The 24,439-nt window shown below is 40.2% G+C and overlaps 1 protein-coding gene across 4 annotated transcripts in view; it reads right to left on the minus strand.

Annotated features, from left to right (window-relative positions):
- The window catches only part of BMX (BMX non-receptor tyrosine kinase), a 46,277-nt gene that overhangs the window by 4,140 nt on the left and 17,698 nt on the right, over nt 1-24,439 (minus strand). For 3 of the 4 annotated variants that reach the window (XM_018043988.1, XM_005701074.3, XM_018043987.1), the window contains exons 6-17: nt 24,261-24,325; nt 20,255-20,430; nt 18,668-18,739; nt 17,946-17,999; nt 15,568-15,622; nt 14,021-14,100; nt 11,067-11,194; nt 7,735-7,809; nt 6,736-6,907; nt 5,161-5,377; nt 4,142-4,206; nt 2,398-2,516 (exon numbers count right to left, since the gene is read on the minus strand). In XM_018043988.1, coding sequence (XP_017899477.1) covers nt 2,398-2,516; nt 4,142-4,206; nt 5,161-5,377; nt 6,736-6,907; nt 7,735-7,809; nt 11,067-11,194; nt 14,021-14,100; nt 15,568-15,622; nt 17,946-17,999; nt 18,668-18,739; nt 20,255-20,430; nt 24,261-24,325 — 1,278 coding nt within the window. The remainder of the gene's footprint in view (nt 1-2,397; nt 2,517-4,141; nt 4,207-5,160; nt 5,378-6,735; nt 6,908-7,734; nt 7,810-11,066; nt 11,195-14,020; nt 14,101-15,567; nt 15,623-17,945; nt 18,000-18,667; nt 18,740-20,254; nt 20,431-24,260; nt 24,326-24,439) is intronic. The other variant, XM_013976673.2, reaches the window with a different exon arrangement.

Here is a 24,439-nt window from a genome sequence, read left to right on the forward strand (position 1 = left end):
TTCTCAGTTCTGCTTCCCCGTCTGTAATATGTGGATATTTGCATGTCACAAAGTTGTCATGAGGATTGAACAGGATGAAACACTTGGAGCACTTAAAGGACACTGGGGACATTTTAAGCTCTCTAAATGGTGGCCATTGTGCTGTCATACTAGCCATGCCAGAGAATTCCAGCAGTCAACCAACCTCAAAAGCTTTAGAAAACCAGACATATGTAAGAAGGGAGAAAATTGTTCTAGAACCATAGCTGAAGTACTAACTTCAAAACTTTGACTTTTAGGGCTACAGATTTTATGTAAAATATTTATAGTCAGGCATTATTACAATTTGTGGGGACTGTGTGTGTGTGTTTTAAACATTCTAAAAGAACCATCCAAAAATTTGTTGACTCCTTCACAACTCTCTCCTTTGAAGCGGGTCCACTTATCTCATGAATAATATCATTGCTTAAAATGTCTGGGGCTCCTCTTTGATAATTGCTTTCAGAGGTTTTGGTTTATTTTGAGTATTCTTACTAGGGTCAGATTATTTAAGAATGAATTTAGTTTTTGGAAACAGCCAGAAAATCTTTGCAGCCAGATTCTGGCACATAAAAGATAAACAATTGACCTGGGTAATACAATTTTTGGTCAAAAAGCAGTTGTGACTATTACAAATTCTGATATTTTTTTCTGAGTAAGAAATTTTTATTAACTTGAAAACAAAGTATTTGCAGAGTGTTATGGGTATGCAAACTAACCTGATTAATTGCCCTTTACACTCCGGAAATATCTTTGTACTGTATTCAGTCAGGGCTCTGGGGCCATCTTTAAGGGGCAGAGTAGTGGCTTGGCTGCCTGGGGTCTAAACTCCTTCTTGGTCTACTGGAGACATTCTGATTTCATCTATTTGTACACTGGGACTTTGACTAAGATATATTTTAAATAAAACAATTTTCTGATAGTTGGAGTGGGGCGGGCCTGGATTCTTATTTTTTTTAATATCTTTTATAAGGCATATGAATTGGTACAAAGAGATTGAAACTAATTTTGACAAGTTCATCAGCACAAAATTACATCAAGTATTCACTAAAATGCTCTTCGTAGTTTTTCCTTTTTCTGTATATTTCTTGGAATATTTTTTACAATGAACAATACCACTTTTATAAAAGGAAGAATTATTTTAAAAAATTATCACATAGAAAAATAAATGGCTAACTAAATTTTCCTTTGTTCAGACAGTCTCAGTTGTCATGTAGAAAGTCAAATTATACTTATGGACTAAGACAGGCATGAAATAGTTCTCAGTTGTATTTAATATATTCCATAACGTTATGATAATTTGTAATACTTATCCTGGGCCCATCTGACAGTGATTTTAAACGAGCCTGACATTCCTACTGATGTGGAAAAATACCAGAATATCTACAGAAGCACAATTTAAGAATTATCTCTGTTTTCTAATTGCTGCTGCTGTTTATTTGCTAAGTCGTGTCCAACTCTTTGCGACCCCATGGACCGTAGCCCGCTAGGCTCCTCTGTCCAAGGGATTTCCCAGGAAAGAATATTGGATTGGGTTGCCATTTCCTCCTCCAGGGGCTCTTCCTGACCCAGGGATCAAACCTGTGTCTCCTGTTCGGCAGGCAGATTGTTTACCACTGAGCCACCAGGGAAGCAATTTTATAATTATGTTTACTTAATTTCAATGCAGATCTTTTAATAAAATAGGGAAGGCCACATAGTAAGTTTGCTAGGTTTGAGGGTCATGCAGTCTCTGTGGCAGTTAACTGCTGCAAGCACAAAATCAGCCACAGACGATACATAAACCATATGTACAGAGGACACGGCAGCACTCCAATAAAACTTCCCCTGTAGAAACAGGCCACTGGAATTGGTTCTGTGTCATGGTTTGCTGACCCCTGATCTAAATGATGAATTTTAACAAAGACACTAGCTGAAATTGGGATGGGCCAAAGAAAGTGCTAACTCATGTTTGGTGTTTACACCAGGCATGCCCCCCCAAATTGGTCAACTCAGAATAATGGTTATTATGCCACTTTCATGCACAAAGCTGATGACTTTGTTTTAAGCCCTTCAACGTTTTATACCTCATGCAAACTGGGTTTTAGTTTTCAGTGACTCCTTTTTGAAAACAAAATCTTCAATGCAAAAAGCATTTAGCCCTTTTGATTTTTATGAGGAGGTGTTAGCAACACACCAATTATACAGTAAGTGGCAGACATCCTAACACCAACCCAAGAAAGGGTCACCATCATCGTCTTCAATCCCTTGCTTATATCTGGGTATACAGGTAATTTTGTAAGTGCTCAGAGGGTTTGCTGAAAATGGATGTTGCTGCTATGTGGTTTCCTGTTGTGGAAGCCAGCTTGTGAAACGGGTCTCATGTGCCCACATTCTTACCGAATGCCCATACGTCTGACTTGCTGCTGTATTTGAAGTAGTGAAACACCTCTGGGGCTGACCACTTGACTGGAAACTTTGTTCCTACGGAACTGACATACTGGTCATCAAGAACATACCTGCAGGGGAAAACATCAACACAGCCTTTACACCACTTGGCTGTATCAAGTGGGAAGCCCTCTGTTGGCTGATGCAGGGCTTGTAGCCATCTAGTCTCGGCTGCGGGCCTCGATTTTCTGAATCTTTCAGTTTTTGAGCTTAGCTAGAGGCTGCTTATGACTTGTAAGCATTTTTAAAAAATGACATCTAGTTTTGAAAATACCAAAATATGGATGCAAAGTATTTTGTAAATATAAAATATTTTTAAAAAAACATAAAAGTGAAATCACTCTGAATCCCACCCCAAGGATAGTCATGCTACCACTTAAGATACATTTTTGCTTGTACTTTCCAACCTTTTTTTATATATAATTTGAACAAAATTGGGTTTCTGTTGTACTGAGGTTTGCTTTTATTTTTCCTTTAACGACATATCAAGAACATTTTCCCCATGGTTACATTTTCTTGTGCAGCATCATGTTTAATGGCTGAATAGTCTTCCCTCTTATGGATTAATGTAATTTGTTTAACTGTGTAAGTTGCTTCTAATCTGCTGTTGTAAGCAATGATGGACAGCAATATCTTATGAAGATATCAAGATGATAAAAATATATGTTCAAGGATATGCAGTACATTTTTGTTTATAATATTTAGGGGTTCCAGAAGAGGAGCAGCTTTTCATAATGAATTTTGAAGAAAACTTAAAAAAAACAACACAGGTCTCCCTATAGTGTTTTTAGGGACATGTTTGCTAAATATAGGGCTGGCTTTGGTCAACTCTTCAGATCTTTTTGAAACTATATTATCCCTCCTCAGAATTATGTTTATGTTGAACTGGCACAACTTTATAGTTGTATTTTGTCTCAATGGCAGGGACATCTGCTTGCCCTCTAGACTCAACTGTGGGCATTTTGAGGGCAGGGATTAGCCCATTTATATCAGTATCTCCCACAGGGCCTAGGCATTAGGCACTCAATAAATGTTTGTTGAATGGAAAGGCTACCAGATATGTCTTCATTTCCTGTATAAAACCATGAAAATTGGCTCTGAGGCTTAAATAGTAAGAGATTCAGAATTCAGGAAATGGAAGATTCTTCTTAAACTGCTATCACAATCAAACTAATTTTTCAAATCCTAAAGTGTTGCTAGAATGCCAAGAGAATCTGAGTCTACTGCCTTACCTGATGCTACAGAAAATTTAATAAATGACAAGAAAAATTTTCCTAGTGTTAATGCTGTGCCCATTTGAGCATATAGTATGAAGAAAAAACCAGAACGGGCTAAAGGAGAAACACACACACACGCACACGTTCTCTCCACCCCACCTCCGCCCCAATCAAGGCTTTTTAAACTTTTCTTGTTTTTTTTCCTGGCTGTAACAGTTTATATATGAATATTTAGGATCTTTTGTGGATTTATTTACATTTAGAAAATATTTATCAAGGTTTTGAAAGAATTAAGAGAGCCTTGGGATAATTTCTGAAGAACAATCCTATTTTTATCAGTGAAGAAATGAGTGTTCAGGGGTAGTGTGAGTGAGGAGATCCAGGTTTCTAAGCCCCCAATCCAGAGCATGTTTTGTATCCCCGTTTAGATGTGAATGGAAATCCTTCTTTCATTGGTTGCCCTTTTGGAACTGGCTTACCTCGTCATCCCGAAGTCAGAAACCTTCACAGAGAGATCACTGTCTACCAAGCAGTTCCGAGCAGCCTTTAGAGGGAAAACAAAATTACCAATAGTGAAAATGACCAAGGATCCCCTGACATCAAAATCACACATTTTCCTTCTCTTTGGGACATTTGTCAGCAAAATCTAAGATATCACAACCCCAAATGCTGTATTTTAAAGGAAATATCTAGAGTATAGACGTCGTCTTTTTTCCTTTGCAATTTTCAATCTTCCACAATGACAATGTGCTCACAGAAGTATCTTCCCTCAAGCATCCATCCTTGTCGAACAGTATGAGAGGTATTAGACATGAAACACAGAACCTGAGCTCATCAACAAGAAGGGAAAAATCACGTCTAGGGGTTCCCTCTCCATTGCTAGGACCCTGTGTGTTAACAGGCGCTTTGAAGGTGTAAATGCTGCACTGAGAATCCGGAATGCACTGGCCTAGCATGCATGGCACATTTGCTGTTTAGCACCAGAAGATCTCTAAAGATCAACCAATACCAGTGCAAATCAAGCAGAATACTCTCCACATCCACCCTGACTCAAAGATGCATGCATTTCATTTCTTGTATTTTCAGTTATCGTATTAAATGATTGCTTTAGCACTAAATCCTTCCTGGAGTAAAGGTTAGCTTGGGTTAACTGGTTCTGGGAAACACTAAATTGACCGAAGTCTTTCCTTTGCATCTGTTTTCCATTATACCACGACCTAACTACATAGACCTTGATGGCTTCTTTAGAAATTCTTTTTATACTTGAAGTGTTTTATTTTGAATTGTGGTTTTTATCACAAAAGTGTCATGTGCTTAAGCAAATGAGCAAAATATTGGTTGGTCAAAAAGTTCATTTGGGGTTTTTTTGTAACATCTTATGGAAAAACCCAAATGAACTTTTTTGCCAATGCAGTGTAAGTGAAGATGCTCTCTTTGCTGTCCCTCCCAATGGCCCCGTTGCTGGAGATGGGACCTGGAGATGGCTTTCTTTCCTTACCAAGTCCCGATGTATGAATTGGTGGCTCTCCAAGAAGGCCATGCCTTCACAAACATCATAGCACATTTCTAAGAGCTGGGAGGGTTCAAGTCTTTTTCCATGACTCTTCAGGTAACTCAGTAAGCAGCCATTGGTTATATATTCAGTCACTATGTATATAGGGTATCTCTTTGAACACACTCCGTAGAATTTCACCAGCTTGGGATGGTTGAGTTTCCTGGAAGCAACAGATATTCAGAGTTCAATACTGAATTTCCATACTCCATTTTCCAGATGTCCTGAAAAAGAATCACTGTCAGATTTTTGTTTGTTTTAATTTCTGCCCTTATACTGGAACAGAAGAGAGGGGTAAGTTTAGGATCTGATTCTGGGAGCATTAGCCTTTGGAGGCAGAAAAATGCTGCCTCCTTTTGGACACTGACAACCTCAGCATCCATTAAGCTGCTTTGGGTTCTTGTTCAGCTTTCCTGCAGAGAATCAGGGAAGCAGTGGTCTGTCTGTTACCTCAGAAATCCTGCTTAGTCTTGTAGCATCTTGAGAACTTCTGACTGATTTGGAGGAAGCTATATCCTAAGAGCAGTCACTTCCATTTTAAAGCATCTAACTGATGTCTAAACATTTCATTAAAAAAATAGAATATGAAGGTAAGATGAAAACAGTTGTCATATTAGAGAAGTGAGATTAGTTGTGATCTTCCTTTCTTTTAAAAAAGCTTCATTTTGAGTTATTATTATGTCATTTTTTGTTAATAGATTTAGAAAATAGTAACTATATGACATGGGCTTCCCAGGTGACTCAGTGGTAAAGAGATCCGCCTGCCAAGCAGGAAACATGGGTTCCATCCCTGGGTCAGGAAGATCCCCTGGGGGAGGGCATGGCAACCCACTCTAGTATTCTTGCCTGGAGAATCCCATAGACAGAGGAGCCTGGCGGGCTACAGTCCATGGGGTCACAAAAGAGTCGAACATGACTTAGCAGCTAAACAACAACCAGAACCACATGACATAGCACTTCTAGTAGGTCCCCACAGCTATTATGATGTTCATCAATTACTCCTTATGTAACTCACCTACTTTTGTCAATTAACAGGATGATTCTTTTTTTCCTTTTCCATTATGGTTTATTACAGGATATAGAATATAGTTCCCTGTGCTATACAGTAGGACCTTGTTGTTTATCCATTCTGTATATAATAATTTGCATATGCATTTGCATATTGCACCCCAAACTCCCACTCCATCCCTCCCACTTCCCCTCCCCCCGGCAGCCACGAGTCTGTTCTGTATGTCTGTGAGTCTCTTTTTCACAGATAAGTTCATTTAAGTCACATTTTAGATTCCGCATATAAGTGATATATGATATTTGTCTTTTTGTGTGTTCACTTAATATGCTAACATCTAGATCTATCCATATTGCTGCAAATGACATTTTTCATTTTTGCGGCTAATATTCCATTATATAGTCTATGATATGTGGACTCATGATTCAGGCCTTACAGATGTTAGGGACAGTCCTGTTAGCATGAATGTCCTCTCATGATGAGGGCTAAACAACAATTTCTCAGAAGAAACTTACGTCATGGTCTGGGCCTCCTGGAAGAATTCATCTTCTGACATGGAGCCCTCCTTGATCATCTTAACAGCAACATCATACTGCCCCTTCCACTTGCCCAGATGGACCACTCCAAACTGGCCACTTCCCAGCTCCTTCAACAGGGTAATCTCTTCACGTTTCAGTTCCCAGATTCCTAATAAAGCAAGACAGGTACTCTTTAGGATAAGAATAGAAGGGTTTGAGGCTAACAGCTTCTCAAGTGACTTCCTCTCCAGTGAGACTTTAATATTGACGACATGAAGAACAGCAAGCCTTTTTTAAAAAGTTGCTCACTTAAAAAGAAAACTGTTGGTTCTGTGATCTTATGACCTGTTAAACCACATGACAGTGCCACCAGAACAGCTTTAATTAGTGACAAGAAAGATTAGAGTTAAAAAACCTTTACCAACCAGAGGTATGTTGGAAAGACTTGATGTGTTTAGTCCTCTTAGCTTGGCGAAATAACATTACGTTTTCTTATAAAACAAGTTAAACTCTGATTTGGGAGGGTGTCATTACTGTAAATTTGCTTGGGAAAAAAAAGGAAGACAGGAAGCAGATCCCTGTTCAGATAGTGCTAGGGAGGGCCTCAGCTCTAATATATTCATTAATTTTCTTGAACAAACTAAAATCTTTTCTATCCTCCCAACCTAATTTTGTAATCTCCCTAGCATACCAAAAAGATGGATCCACTGCCTGTCCTTTCTTATTCTGGGAGTCTATGCCTGATCATGGGGCTAGTTTGCAACCTTGTGTACTTATGATAATGACACTCTCCCAGATCAGAGTTTAATTTGCTTTATAAGAAAATGTTATTTTACCAAGCTAAGGGTACTAAGCACGCTAAGGATTCTTTACCGCTGAGCCACCAGATATATAATATATAAAAATGTATGTCAGTGTATGTATACATACATATAAATATATATTTTTTTAAACCAAAAAAGATAGGAGTTTAGGACCACAAGGGCATGTCCTTACCGCTTCCCAAGGACACAGAGATGGGAACCTTATTGGCCTTGGTCGACACAGGGTGGCGGAGTCGTGTGATCATGCCTGCAATGAAATCAGCAACAGTATCATCACTTGATCACATTGTATCACATCACATTACATTACATTGGTTCACATCTCTGCTTCTGCTGTCTCTAGAGGAGCTAAAAAAGCACAGAGTTCAGGATGTTCTCATGTAGAATCTATTCTGACCATATTCGTCCTGTAAAATTAATTTGCTGGACTTGACTAATTAGTTCTATATAAAGCAAAAATTAAAAGTGTAAAACTACTTTATGTGATTTTTAAAAATCTCATCAAAATTAGTTTCTTAATGGAATCTATTTTAAAATTTTTGCTAACTTTTTCCCTTTTTGATTATTGTGTTATTAGCTAGCCATCTGGAGAAGGCAATGGCACCCTACTCCAGTACTCTTGCCTGGAAGATCCCGTGGACGGAGGAGCGGCTGTGGTCCATGGGGTCGCTAAGACTTCACTTTCCCTTTTCACTTTCCTGCATTGGAGAAGGAAATGGCAGCCCACTCCAGTGTTCTTGCCTGGAGAATCCCAGGGACGGGGGAGCCTGGTGGGCTGCTGTCTATGGGGTCGCACAGAGTCGGCCACGACTGAAGCGACTTAGCAGCAGCAGCAGCAGCACAGTGGATTTACAACACTATATTAGTTTTGGGTGTACAACCTAGTGATTCAATATTTTTATAGATTATACTCCATTTAAAGGTATTAGAAAATAATGGCTATATTTCCCTGTGCTGTATAGTATATCCTTATGACTTGTTTATTTTATACATAGTAGTTTGTATTGTTTAATCCCCTACTCCTGTCTTGCCCCTTCCCTGTCTCTCCCCCAGTAACCACTAGTTTGTTCTCTATATCTGTGAGTATGGTTAGTTATATTCATACATTTGTTTATTTTTTAGATTCCACATATGTGATAACAAAGTATTTGTCTTTCTTTGTATGACATTTCACTGAACATAAACCTTCTAGTCCACCGACTTGTTGCAAATGATAGAATTTCATTCTCTTTTATGACTGAGTAATATTCCATTGTATATATGTACCACATCTTCTTTTGGAGAAGGAAATGGCAATCCACTCCAGTACTGTTGCCTGGAAAATCCCACGGACAGAGGAGCCTGGAAGGCTACAGTCCATGGGGTCACAAAGAGTCGGACACGACTGAGCGACTTCACTTTCACCACATCTTCTTTATCTGTTCATCTGTGGATGGATGCTCAGGTTGCTTCCATATCTCAGCTGTTGTAAATAATGCGCCTGTGAACATGGGGTTCATATATCTTTTCAAGTGAATGTTTTTATTTTCTTTGGATATATACCCAGGAATGGAATTCCTGGATCATATGGCAATTTCTATATATATATTTCAGCAGTCAATCAGACACAATTAAAAAGAGTGATAGTACCCAGGGTCAGTGAGAATGAAGTGTTGCTCTTGGTGGGAGTGTACATTTCTGAAAAGCATTCAACAGTGCCTCAATTTTAAATGTTCTTAACAATTATCTCAAATTCTTTTAGGGAGTTTGGCTACGGAAACACCCATAGAGGTGCACGAAGCTATATTTACTGAAACAGCCAGTATTATGGGAAAATATTGTATATACTCCAACTGCTTATCAGTGCAGGATTAGGTGAAAAATTATGGAGTAATTCTACACTAGAATTCTCTTTTAACAGAACAGGCTCAACTGTATACATGTGCATGGAAAGACCTCTAAGATGCTGAGTAAAGAAAGTAAGCTAAAAAGTAGTATGTGTAGAATTGGAGAAGGAAGTGGCAACCCACTCCAGTGTTCTTGCCTGGAGAATCCCAGAGACGGGATAGCCTCGGTGGGCTGCCGTCTATGGGGGTCTCACAGAGTCGGACATGACTGAAGCGACTTAGCAGCAGCAGCAGCAGCAGTATGTATAGAATGATCTCATCTCTGTAAACATATAATGTGTATTCATACACACATATATAATATATATACATATATAATGAATGTTAGTATCAGCGTAGAAAAAAAATTCTTTCAGAATAGACACTGACTTGTTCATGGAGGTTATGTCTCCAGTGATGCACATTTCTATATTGTTTGAAGTTTACAATCGTCTTCTATAGGCAGAAAAGAAACCTGCAAATATTTTAAAAGGGAATCTCTACTTCTAAGTCACCGAACTCACTGAGCTTCGTTTTTTCCTGGCATTGTAGAGTGTATAATGTTATATTCCAGGAATGTGGGTTAAAAACCACACAGCAGGGCTTCCCTGGTGGCTCAGTGGTAAAGAATCCGCCTGTCAATGCTGGAGACACAAGTTCGATCCCTGATCCAGGAGGATCCCACATGTCGCAGAGCAACTAAGCCTGTGCCCCACAATTACTGAGCCTGTGCTCTAGAGCCCAGGAACCACAACTGCCGAGCCCGAGTACCACAACTACTGAAGCCCGTACACCTTAGAGCCCGTGCTCCACAAGAGAAGTCACTGCAGTGAGAAGCCCACGCACTGCACCTAGAGAAAGCCAGCATAGCAACAAAGACCCACCAGAGCCCCAAATAAATGAAGGAATAAAATTGTGTGTGTGTGTATATATATACACACACACGAAACCCCACACAGCATGCATAGGGCGTGTGAGTATTTTTTTCCCTACTTTTATGGTTCCTTATATGATTGAGAGTATTGGGGGAGGGGGAGGGATAAATTAGGAGTTTGAATTTAGCAGATACACACTGCTGCTGCTGCTGCTGCTGCTGCTGCTGCTGCTGAGTCACTTCAGTCTTGTCCAATTCTGTGCAACCCCATAGACAGCAGCCCACTAGGCTCTGCCATCCCTGGGATTCTCCAGGCAAGAACACTGGAGTGGGGTTGCCATTTCCTTCTCCAATGCATGAAAGAGATAAGTGAAAGTGAAGTCACTAAGTCATGTCTGCGTCTTAGCGACCCCATCGACTGCAGCCCACCAGGCTCCTCCATCCATGGGATTTTCCAGGCAAGAGTACTGGAGTTGGGTGCCATTGCCTTCTCTGAGATACACACTACTACATGTAAAACAAACAAGGTCCTACTGGATAGCACAGAGAACTATATTCAGTATCTTATAATAACCTAAACTGGGAAGAATCTGAAAAAGAATATATATATATATATATATATATATATAACTGAATCACTTGGCTGTACACCTGAAACACTGTAAATCAACTATTCTTCAATTTTAAAAAAGAGAATTTGGAGGGTCAGTAATATCCAAGAAAACTTATATTCATCAACATAAGAGAAAAACTGAACCAAGTTACCTGCTGAATTGTGTTGATGATAGTGAATAAGCTTTGGAATGGAATCAAAACAGTAGTTTTCTGCCAGGTACAGTTTGTTCTCAGCATTTGTATGCACATGGTAATGTTTGACAGTTCCTTTTTTATCACTGGTAAGGAAGAAAGAATGTTAGAATGTTTTAAATCAACAACTGAAGCTTGATTAAATAATGATTAAATCATTGTCTTTAAATCTTTGTCTTTGCAAATTTTGGAGAGGGAAGTCAGAGATGGTTTCTGTCTCGACATCTGATGTTTTTTCTGGAGGTGTACATGACAAGCCATAATTATGTAAGAGAGCTCCTCTCTAAACTCAGCAGATCCTTTGTGCTCATACAGAATTCACCTGTCATAAAACTCCCCCTTTCTGTACGGTTCTTCCCTTAGTATGTATGAAGCAGCCATCTTCCTTTGATGATTGAGAATCCTGCAGTTTTTAGGATCATTATTCTGAAATATCAATTCTCTTTTAGGATAATAATGGAGATTAAAATGTGGGAAGAAATGGTCATTAGGCTGTGGGTGGAGGCTCTTTTGGGAGTGGAGTGTACAGGATGGAGTGGGTGGGAACAGCCTTTAATTCCTCTTGTGAACTTGTACCTTTTCCACATAAAACATTCTTTTTCTTTTGCTCTACTTGTAGAAAATAGTGGTGAATTGATGCATGTTGATTTAGGCTAACCAGCAATGATGTGCCTGTCTTAGATTTTAGAGTATGGCATGGCAGTCCAGGCTTCCCTGGTGGCTCAGACAGTAAAGAATCCGCCTGCAATGCAGGAGATGCAGGAGACAAGGGTTCAATCCCTGGGTTGGGAATATCCCCTGGAGAAAGGGAGGGCTACCACTCCAGTATTCGGGAGAATCCCATGAACAAAGGAGTCTGGCAGGCTACAGTCCATGGCATTGCAAACAGTCGGACATGACTAAGTGACTGAGCGTGTGCATGCACACACACACACACACACACACACACACACACACACACACACACAACAGTCTAGGACTGGGTTTTGAGTAGAGTTCTGTTGCTGGCTAGTTACCTCATCCAGTTATTACAAAGTTCAGATGAGATTATGACCATATCAGTTTGCACTATACTTGGCACATAAGAAACTATTAATATATTCTTACTGCTATAATACCACCCTTACTAAAATTGTAATTATAAAAAGAGAAAGGATGCTTTCTTGTTGCAAATGGCTCATCAGCTCTTGGTCTTAGAATCAAATTCAGCCCACTGATGGTGTTTCATAAAAGAAACCTTCTGTAGTCATTCACTGGGATTCTTTTCATTTGATTCCTCATCTGTTTGCTGATTTTTTTCTCCCTGGCCACCTTCAAAAATGAATCTGGTGTCAAGAAGCTTAACTAAGAGGACTTTTGACATCAGATTTGGCTGAAACTGGAGGGCCTGAGGGCCACAGAGATTTTGAGATTCAGTGATCCAAGCCTTCTCTGCCTTCTTACTGGGCTGGCTTTAGTCACCACCCACATTTGCAACCTTGTGCGTGAGGTGCACCGGGAATGTGGCTTCTAGCATTGAAAGATGCCATGCGGATGTTTATGGTGCATGCTGTTATCTCAGATTGGAAGTAGGCACTCTGTGAAAACATTCCTGAAATAAAATAACTTTTACATTAATTATTTTTAAAATACATATATGCAACACGAGACAAGGCATATTGAGAAACCACCAAGGCCCTTCATTCATTCAAGGTCATTCAATCCAACTGTTAAGAAAGGGTCGCATACATAGACTTTTTTTCTCAAATGGTCCTAATCAAGATCTGACCAGATTTCAGCGAAGACACAGGGATATGGTTGAGAGAACATGAACATGCACTCAGCTGTTGAAGGTCTGGCTTCAAGTAGGTCATTTATTAGTGTTGAGGGTGGGTCTTTGTAAGCTCTGTTTAAACCACAATCCTCTCATGTAAAATGGTGCAAGTAAAAACAGCTTTCCTGTTTGCTTCACAGGATGTTTAGAAGGAACAAAAAGGCTAACAACCAATGGGAAAGTGGCTTATAAAACTCTGGAGGGGGATCCTGATGTTGTTGATGACAGCTTACTTGAGATGACTGTGGGGGCCTTATATACACCTAAGTGTTGGGATGGAAGTAGTGAGGCAGCTCATATTACTTTTCCCAAACAACAGCCCACCAAGCTCCTCCATCCATGGGATTCTCCAGGCAAGAATACTGGAATGGGTTGCCATTTCCTTCTCCAACAACAATAATAGTAAACACTTATTACTATGTGCCAGGCACTGTTCTGCCCCAATATGTCAATTAACCCATTTCATCCATAGAACATAATAATTGTTATTATGTCCACTTTTCAAATGAGGAAATTGAGGCACAGAAATTAAGTAACTTGCTTAATGTCATAATGTTTTGGAATGGCAGAGTCAGGATTTGGACTCAGAGGTGCAGCTTCACACCGGAACTCTTAACCCAACCAATAGGAGAACATCCTAGAAAGAAGCCATCGGCGAAAACACTGCTACACTGAATCAACCTCCTGCTCCCACTGGAAAGACTTACTAAAAACCAGACGTTGGGGTAGGTTTCTCAGTTCAGCTGGTGGCTAGAACCAAGAGTGGAGAGGCACCATTGCTATTTTTCTCTCTTTCTAGGCTCAGGATGAATCAAGGCGGAATGCAGGATTCCTTTAACAAGCGTTTCCTGAGGCAGTCCATATACTGGGCAATACTCTGCTGCCTGCAATGGGTAGGAGCGAATCACCTAGAAAACAGCCTCTTGAAAGTAGTGGGGGTAGGGGAAGGCAACTACAAATGGTCACATTCAACAGAAATACTTTGATTCCAAATTCCAGAGTTGAAAGATGGGGTCTTATCGCAAAATGTGACTGAATGACCAGGATATTCAAAGAACATACACAAGAAGATAGAAAAAGAAATCCACATCGTACTTACTTCATAGCCTTACTAAACAAGGACACTGTGTACATTCCCGCCTGGCTGGAGTTTCTAACCATAAATGCTCCTTCTTTCCCCTAAATAGAAAGGCAGATATGGAAGGGACAGAAAACATTTTCATTATTCTTGAAAATGACTTGTGCTGGTAGGTGGTAGGAAAATAGATCTTTTAAATGTCATTGACAGCACAGATTGCCCACTAGTTGGCACGGAAAGAACTCCCAGTTTAATGTCCCTCTTTCCCTCATTCATTGTCTTTATAGGTTTACCCTATGTGCCTCAACTCTTCCTCTCCAGTTAATTTTTAACCTGTGATAGTTTTCCATGTTTGGTGTTTGTGCAAACCTAACATTTTAATCTTTCAGAAATAAAATTTAAAGCCAGCTATCCAGATGGTAAAGAATCTGCTTACAATGCAGGAGACCTGAGTTCGATCCCTGGGTTGGAAAGATCCCCTGGAGAAGGAAATGGCAACCCACTCCAGTATTCTTGTCTTGAATTCCATGGATAGACCATGGGGTTGCAAAGAGTCAGACATGACTGAGTGACTAACACTTCTATCACCATATCTTGCCCCTGGAACGTTTTAGAAAACCAAAAATGCAGAACAAATAATTTGTTAAATTTATGCTCAACCTGCCTTGCTTAATGTGCTGATTCTAAGCAAGTTTAGATTGAGACAAAGTGGATTTTAAAACTGTGAATGTAAAAAAATACTGAGTTAGATAATGGTCACCACCTTCTCGTTATTACCCCTCAAAGAAATAATTGGTGTGCTGTATCAGGTTGAACTATAGCAAAGTGTCATTTTTGTAGATCAAAAGAGTTTGCCATTGGTAAGTCCATTACCAACTAGTAACAAAATCTGATAGATTTACTCCCCATTATATCTGCTGTACTCTGGTTTAGGTGCTAATGGTGACAGAATTGAAGTGTGAGGTACAGATGGCCCCCAGTAAGTCTTCTCTTTGTATATTCCTGCTCTGGGCAGTCCCCTCCCACATTGACTCTGGGCTGGGCCATGTGATTTGCTTTGGCCAGTGGGACATTAGCAAACATGACAAAAGCTGAGACTCCATAATCACTTGCCCTGAACTGTGAGGCTTGGCCTCGTCAACCACTGCCTTGAGATCACCATGCTGTGAGGAAGCCCAAGTTAGCCACATGGAGATGGAACATGGCACCCACCCTGGTTGACTACCCCAGCTAACCCCACTGTCAGTCAGTCCACCAGCTAAAGGCAGCCACATGAGTGAACCTAAGCAAAACCTGCAGAAAAACTGCTGGCCCAGCTGCCTCACAGAATGGTGAGGAATCATACATCTTGTTTCCAGCCACTAAATGTTTGAATGGTTTATTATAGAGCAAAGGGAACAGAGGGAGGCTAGATGTGAAGGGCCTGGTAACCCATAAGCCGAACAATTAGCACTATGGTGTCTGGACTGTATAATTACCAATAGGGTTTCTGTGAGCAGTGCGTTACCCTCTGAGCCCAACAACAGAAAGACGTTCTTAGAGGCTATTTTAAAGATGAAACTACTCACCTTTTGTCTCAGTAACTGCTCAGATTGTGACCTGGAGATGTTACCTGCAAACCAGCTGCAATAGAAAAGAATTCCATTTTGAGAATGAGTAGTTTTTAATTGCATAACTTGTCACTTAATGTTCTCATCTGTAAAATGAGGCATTGGCTTAGATCAGGGGTTTCCAAACTTGGCTGCTGAAGAGAATCACTTGAAGAGCTATTTTAAAAACTCAGATTCCTGAGTCTCCACCACCCAGTTGTGATTCTGGGGGTGGGGCCTACGTATCTTTCCTGATTGTTTCCCCAAGGCACACCTCTCACCCTGCTTTGGAATCTAGAAATGATGGAGACAGAGACTGTCTGTATGGTCACAGCTGGGCTTTCTGAATCAAAGGAAGCCTTCCATTTCATCTAAATACTAAAATCCATGATGAGAGGTTCACTCCTATTGGTTTAAATCTTTGTCAGTTGTTAAAGTACAATTATCTTTGGATAATTTTTGTGCTTGTCTTTCCCAGTCATTTTTATCTTAGTTTGAATTATTCCAACAGGTGCCTTCTGGAGGGTAAATGTAGGGGGAGTAGAGGCGGTGACATGTACTTTGAAAAAGCTCTCACTACACTTGTAGCCAATGAAACAATAACAGAACTCATACAAAAACAAAGCTAGTAATACGTGTTCTCCTAGTGTCCAGCTGACTTAGTCACTGTCAGGTAGCAGGTGTCTGAGAGATGCAGTGTGCCTTATTATTGCCACTTCTCCTTAATGCCAACCTCTTAAGTCCCTGGTGGCTCAGATGCTAAAGAATCTGCCTGAGATGCGGGAGACTTGGGTTCAGTCCCCAGGTCAAGACGATGCCCTGGAGAAGGGAATGGCAACCCACTCCAGTATTCCTGCCTGGGAAATTCCATGAACAGAGGAGCCTAGCGGGCTACAGTCTGTGGGCTCACAAAGAGTCGGACAGGACTGAGCAACTACACTACAACTAAGTCCAGGAGATGATTATTTGTGCCTAATTGTTGTCCAATGATAGAATCTTAGATTTTGGAAAGGACCTTAACAGCCACTTAAGACCACTCTGTCTCTGTGAATTGAGGTGAGCACACATTCTTACTTGCCCAGAGGAGTCCACTTTATGTCTGTATGGTCCTGTGTCTTTGTCCTATGTCCAGGTGTAACATTGAACAGTACATTCTCCCTCTTCTTAAAGTATCCTAGTTTGGACGTTCAATGATAAGGTCACCCTTGAAATAGGAATCTCCCAACAGTTGTGCTCAGTTGTGCTACTATGTGAAATTACTGCATCATAACTAACTTCAAAATTGGACTCAAAGCTAATAAGAGCCTTCAAAAATCATCCTGATGAGGGCTTCCAGGAAAGAAATAATCAGCAGAAATGTCATAGGCTGTATCTATGAAGACAAAGCAAAATGAAGGATTGGGGGTCAGCTATGTAATAAATCCCAAGAATTTGTGCAGCCAATTTAGATCATCTAGATTGGGGGGAAGTATATTGATGAGAATGAAAGAGGAGAGTGAAAAAGCTGGCTTAAAACTCAACATTCAAAACACTAAGAATATGGCATCTGGTTCCATCACTTCATGACAAATAGAAGGGGAAAAAGTGGAAGCAGTGACCGATTTTATTTTCTTGGGCTCCAAAATCACTGGTGACAGTAAATGCAGCCATTAAATTAAAAGATGCTTGCTCGTTGGGAGAAAAGCTACGACAAACCTAGACAGTGTATTAAAAGGCAGAGGTATCACTTTTCCTACAAAGGTCTGTCTAGTCAAAGTTGTGGTTTTTCCAGTGGTCATGTACAGATGTGAGAATCGAACCCTAAAGAAGGCTGAGCTCCAAAGAATTGATGCTTTCGAATTGTGCTGGAGAAGACTCTTGAGAGTCCCTTGGATGGCTTGGAGATCAAAACCAACGGAAGATCCTAACGGAAATTAACCCTGAATATTCATTGGAAGGACTGATGCTGAAGCTGACACTCCAGTACTTTGGCCACCTGATGTGAGGAGCCGACTCGCTGGAAAAGACCCTGATGCTGGGAAAAATTTGAAGGCAAAAGCAAAAGGGGATGGCAGAGGATAAGATGGTTGGAAGGCATCACTGACTCAATGGAGATGAGTTTGAGCAAACTCCAGGAGATAGTGAAGGACAGGGGAGCCTGGCATGCTGCAGTCCATGGGGTCGCAAAGAGTAGGACACGACTTAGCAACTGAACAACATTTTCATTAGTAACAGCCCAGTTTATTGTCACCCATCCTCCAGTTTCATGGCCCAGAACCTCACAGGAGTTTCTCCATGTAAATACAGCCTTTTCAGAAGAATAGATAGAAATATCTATGTCTAGTTTTAAAGGAACACAGAGGACTTTCAAAACTCACTCATAATCATCAAGGTTTTCCTCTTCTTCAGATGAACTTGACTCAGGGGAGCCCCTTAAGAAGAGAGGAAACGTGGTTAATACACACACACACGCACACACACACAACCAAGCAATACTCCAAGTGCCTCACAGTGCCATGTCAAATCCCACCCTGCTTTTATCCACATAAATAAAATCTGCACTGTTAGATTTCCCTTTTTTGCACTTGGGAAGGGGTCAGCAAAGTGAAGAGAAGGTTGCTCACAAGTTGAGCTCATGCCCAGTTTCATGAGACACTGGCTCCTTGATACAGGAGGATCCCAGGAATGTAGATTTCTTTGACTCGGTCAGAAGAGCAGACTCGTGAAATAGATGAAATGCTTCAGGGACAGCTGTGATATGAAGTTAGAGGAAGTCTTGTGAGTGTATAGAGGTATTCTCAAAGAAGAGTTCCTTAACACCACCTTGTTTTCCCTCCGGCTCACATGCCTGAGCCAAGTAGGTTTGTGTTCATGCTGACACCTGTGTATATCATGTATGATGGGTAGGAAATATCAGTGTGACCTCAGAAGTTATCCATTCAGACCACTGTCAGGGTTCAAAGAAGCAAACTCCATGTATTTGTTTGTTTTATAGTCACCTTAAAATTAAAGGCTAGTTGCAAAATTTTTACACCTGTGATTAGTTTTCCTGCAGATGAAAGAAATCCTGGCTGCAACAGAATATCTGAAGTTGATTTACCATGACATCTTTGAGGTGTTGTGATTTACAACATTTCTTTCCCTTTGATTACTGCATGCCAAATCTTCACTGCTACAAAAAAGAGAGATAAAGTTTATAAATTTATATTTATTTACAAATGTTAAATGGCAAAAGTAATTGTTTGGATATGTTTTAGCTTTATTTAATATTGTGACCAATATATGTCACTTGGTTTGGAAATTGAAGCTAATGAGTCATTTTCACATTTTCATCCTTGCAGTGACCCCACTAAAAAGTAGTCATTTGATAGGATGCCTAAACAAGAGAGTTTTTAATAATGGCTCATAATAACCCCAAACAGTAGAAAACTTGGATTAATAAATCATCCTGACTGGGTTTGCTCTGATTTTCTTATATGTGTGCAGGCATTCTGTCATTAATATATTTTAATATAAGTTATTTTCCTCTTTGCTGTTATGCTTGCAATGGAAAGTCCTGAAAATACTGAACCTTTTAACTCCATGTGTACACACACAGATCTGCAGGGTTCTCTTCATCCTCTCCACCCATCATTTTATCTCTTTTACTTGGTGTGTGAAACAGCCCATGAGGAAGTGCCAACTTCTCCAAGTCCAAAGGCTGTTTTAGTTGGAAGGTAGGACCTATTTCCTGTTTGCCTTCACAACCCAGGCTCTTTTTCAAAACCACACTTCAGAGTGACAAGCTTCCTTAGCAAGGAAGTGCTCCTCTGGCTGCAGTTCAAGGAAAGCCTGGAAAGCCCCAGCTTCCCAAAGAGCCTTGCTCACTAACAAAGCTTTTTCCCTTCAGCTCTTCATAAGAAAGCTCTTATTTAAAAATACCAAGCAATTTAGCCTTTTTGTGGTTTTTAAGAACATGTGGAGAGTGTCCATCAGTTGTGCATCACTTAGGTTTGTCCACATGATGGAATGCAATACAGACATTCACGATAATCAGGTGGCTTACACAACAGTGGGAAGGTAATGAACATTGCTGAACTCTACACTGCAGCATGACAAAGGTGGTAAATTTTGTGCTGTTTTACCACAGCTGAAACATTAAAAAATTAAAAATGTAGTATATCCTCATGTCTTAAAATAGGAAAAATGTCCCAGATGTGAAGTGAAAAATGCAAGTGGCAAAGAAGACTATAGGTGAAAAAAAAAAAAAGAAGACTATAGGTGAAGGTGTACATCCTGAGAAGGCAGCCACAGCCTCGTTTGAATACTTGTCATTGGCCAGTGATGCCAAAGCACGTTGCAAAAACCTACCCACTCTAAGCTGTCTCAGATAAAGGATATATTTTAAAGATTTGGTGTTCTGGAATGTGGGGTTGTTTGGAGGAAGAAGGAAAGAAAGGAAAGGGAATAAAGTGCTCAAGTATTGTACGCATCATTAGATTCAGTCATCTAAATGGCAAGTCTGTGGTGCTGAGTCCCAGTGGGGCCACCACTACTCTAGGCTTCTGGCTCAGGCACTGAGGATTTTCCGAGAGGGCAGCCCTGTCTCAGCCATGGCCTGTGCAGGCCGTGCTGAGGCTCAGCTCCGAGGCAGTGGGGTAATGTCTGCTTGACGTGCTGTGCAGCTGGACTGAAAGCTGGGACTTACCTTTTCAGTTTTCTTACTTGCCACCAGTCAGGGAAGTCTTCTTTTGGAATATACTTCATGTTGATGTTTGACTGGGAGCCATAGTTTTTCTGGGAATCACTGTCATACTGGGCTAGAGTGGTACTTGAAGATGGTTCATCTACTTTGAGAATAGGAACTGCTCTAGGAATCTTCAGCTTTGGAGAATAAGAGATTCAAGTACATCACAGTGAGGCACAGATTCATGAGCTGGGAACTGACAATCAAAGTATATTAGCTCTTAAAAAAAATAGGAAAGAAAGGGGTAGTAACTAGTAGTCACGAGACATGGAGCAGCTGGAACTCTCAAACTTTCTTGGTTGGAGTATGAAGTGCATGACCACACTGGAAAGTTGTTTGCACATATCCTAGGACCCATATACGCCCAATAGTGAAACCAAAAGACATATAAAAGAATGTTCCATAGCAGAATTATTTCAATTAGGTAAAAACTGGAAATGACCTTATTGTGGCTGTAGTTGGCTAAATCATGCCCTTTCCCCAAAGATGTTTATGTCCCAGTCCCTGCAACCTGTGAGTATGTCACCTTACATAGTAAAAGATACTTTGCAGATATGACTAAGTTAAGGATCTTGAAATGAGGTGATTATCCTGTATTACTGGGATGAGCCAGATATAATCACAAGGGCACAAGGGCACAAGTGAGATGCACGAAGGTCAGAGATTAGGGGGCAGGTATAAAGATGGAAACAAAGATCAGAGAGGAAAGCAGATGCTACCAATCTGGCCCTAAAGATGGAAAAGGGGGCCAGGAGCCAGGGAATGTAGGAAGCTCCCAGAAACTAGGAAAAATAAGTAAATAGATTTTCCGTAAAGCCTCCTAAAGGAGTACAGCTTTGTAGACCTGATTCTAGACTTCTGACTTTAAAACTATGAGAGAAGAACTTTGTGTTGCTTTAAGCAACTGAATTTGTGGTAATTTGTTACAGCAGCAATAAAAAACTCATACAGCATTATATTCACACAATGGAATTCTGTACAGCAATTGAGGATAAACTGCAACCACATACTAAACTATGAGTGAATCTCATGAGAAAATAGGCAGTAAACAACTATATACTTTATAATTCCATCTATGTAAAGATCAAAGCTAGGCAAATAATCTATGATATTATATGTCAGCCTAGTGATTGCTTTTGGTGGGATGTAGTGACCCAAAGGGAAGATAAGGGTGGTCCTGGGGTTCTGAGATGTTCTGTTTCTTAATCCAAGTGTGGGTTATACAGATATGTTTGGTTTGTGAAAATTCATGAAGTTGTCCACTTAGGACTTGTATGTTTGTCTAAGTCCATGTTATACTTCATTAAAAATTCATATAGATATATAATCTGAATTTAATTTTTTCACATATTTAACTTTTTTCCAGGGATTGACATCCTAGTCATTTTAGCTATGCTATTTATGAGCTGTGAGGTGCTTCTTTCCAAAGATAAATGCAGTAGAAATTTCCCTAAACAGAAATCTAAACAGAATGACTAGAGAGCAGATTTTAATTTTCCTCATCTCAGTCCTCTACTGAATGATCACGTGAAAACAAGCAGAGGAAAACATGCTTTTCACAGTATCTTCTATGATCCCTGATCACTTAGGGTAGCTTATAATCAAAACAGACTTGGTCACTGATTTGCCCAACTGATCATTTTCAACACATTTCACAAAGAATTCCTCACCAGAGACTAGACGCCTCGTTTGGGCTCCTAAATTTTCCTCTGCTCTTAGGTTTGTTTAAAATAAACTTTACTGGAGCACAGTTTATATACCACATGCCACCCTTTGTGGTATTCACCCTTTGTAAGTATAGGATTCAGTGACTTTTAGTAAATTTATCAAGTTGAGCAATCATCACCACCATCCAGTTTTACCATTTTCCATTACTCCTATAAGATCTCTTGGGCCAATTTCTTAGTCAATCCCCATTCCCATACTGACCCTAGGTAACCACCAATTGACCTTTGCTTATTTTGGACATTGCTTTTAGGTGTTTTACAGAGCCATAATTTTCAAGCTTCAGAACTGAAGCATGTATCCAAACCAAAAAACAATGTCACTGATAACAACATAAAATCCCCAAACCTTAATAATTCTATCAGTTTCCTGGGACTGCCATAACAAATTTTACACATTTAGTGGTTTAAAACAATAGAAATTTATCCTCTTATAGTCCTGGAGACCAAAAGTCCAAAGGCAAGTTTTCATTGAAAGGCTGCGGGGGAGGATCTTTGCTTGCCTCTTCCAGCTTCTGTTGAGTCTAACCATTCTTGGCTTGTGGCATCATAAGTCCAATCTCTGCTTAGGTCTTTAAGTGGCTACCTTCTCTGTGTATCTCTCTGTGTTCCCTCCTCTTCTTACAGGGACATCAATAATTGAATTTATGATCTATCCTAATCCAGGATCTCATCTTGGTCCTTAACTAATTATATCTCAAAGACCCTCTTTCCAAATAAGGTCACATTCTGAGCTTTGGGGTGGACATGAATTTAGGGAGACAAAATTCAACCTGTGACAATAATGGATTTAGTTTTGTCTTTCATGTGGGTTTACAAAAATTATATGTTGTTTTGTTTTGGCTGTGCTGCACAGTATGGAGTTCCCTGACCAGGGATGTAACCCATTCCCCCTGGAACAGAAATGTAGAGTTCTAACAACTGGACCACTAGGAATGTCTCTAAAAATTATATGGTTTTTACTTATAGAGAAGTAAGTATGCATGAATGTGTGTAGGTGAAAATAAGTACCCAAGCCACCACAGAGCTGATGGGTGGATGGAGATGCTCTTTTCATTTCAGGTGAGCTTCCAGAAAACTACTGGGAGCCCATGTTATATGTCTCATAGCATTTGAGGAGGCTGACACCTACCTGGGAAGCCTAAAAGCAGGAAGTTATGGCTTTGAACCCAAGAAAGCAGGGCAGAAGGATAGCCTGTACTGTGAACTTGAGCCACATACAATTTTACTAAGCAGAGAGATCAAGGCTCTGTTTGTTTTCCTGTAGGCCAACTCCACCTTTGAGAGAGGGTTAGCAGGAAGCCATCTTGAAAGGAACTCTGCTCAAAATGAGTGAATGGACCCAGCAAAAAGTTGGAGGGGTAGAAACCAAAGAGCTAAGGTCAAGACATTTGCTCTGTCATAAAACTACAGCCCAGGGGGAGACCCATGAAAGTCTCCCATATGATGAAGAGTCAGTGTTAGAAAACTATCTCACCCAGAAGCCACCACTACCAAATCATGATGGGGCCAGCCACATATGACTCTCTTTTTCACTAGACCTTCTCTTCCTGATCCTTGATCCTGAAAGGGTCAGAAATCTTAGCCTCTTCATGACCTCTTCCCCAAAGCAGGCTGCCCTCTGATGCAGACTTGAGCTAAGGGAAGGGGGTAAGTTTTAACTTGAAATGGTGTTTGGAGTCATATGATTATAGTATTGGATGGATCACTTTAGAGGCTATTCTCATGACTACTAGTAATTGGGAAAATTTATTTCATCTGAGGCGACTGGAAAACTATGAAATCTCCAGATTCCATCCAGGAACAGAGAAGAAAGCACACTGAGTGGCTTTGAAAAGATAATGGAGGAAAAGAATTATATTCTGCTGTGGTGTCCCATTCCTTTCCCAGGGCACTTACATGAGGCAGATTTAGCCACGCTGATGGTAGAGGAGGAATGCCAGCCAATAATAGCTGCCTGCTATATGTCATACCATCTTAAGGACTTCTCTGTCATACACCATTTTTTTGCGTTTACAGGTTAGAAATAGGCTTGGTTATCAAATGCAGAAATATAACATGATAAAATGGTTCTATGTTTGAATTTTTTATTTGCTACTGCCATGACTATTGGTGATAGCTCACGTCTTCTCTCTCTTGCTGGGCATTCTGAATGAAGCCCGTGTTTTCTAGTCTTGAATTTGGCAACTCTCGGTTTATTTAATATATCCTGACTGTGAAAAAAAATTGAAATGTTGACTTACCACTCTGTCTGGGAAGATGGGAACGCTTTGTTTTTCTTCTTTGGTTACAGTGTGCAGATCAGCATCTGAAGAGTAAAACCAAGTAATATCAGAAGAAAATTTAAATAAAACAAAATAAAACACCCAATGTTATGAATCAAAAGAGTGAACTAGTTAGTGTGAGCAATATTCCAGATTAC

Source organism: Capra hircus (assembly GCF_001704415.2).
Source record: "Capra hircus breed San Clemente chromosome X unlocalized genomic scaffold, ASM170441v1, whole genome shotgun sequence".
Classification (NCBI taxonomy): domain Eukaryota; kingdom Metazoa; phylum Chordata; class Mammalia; order Artiodactyla; family Bovidae; genus Capra; species Capra hircus.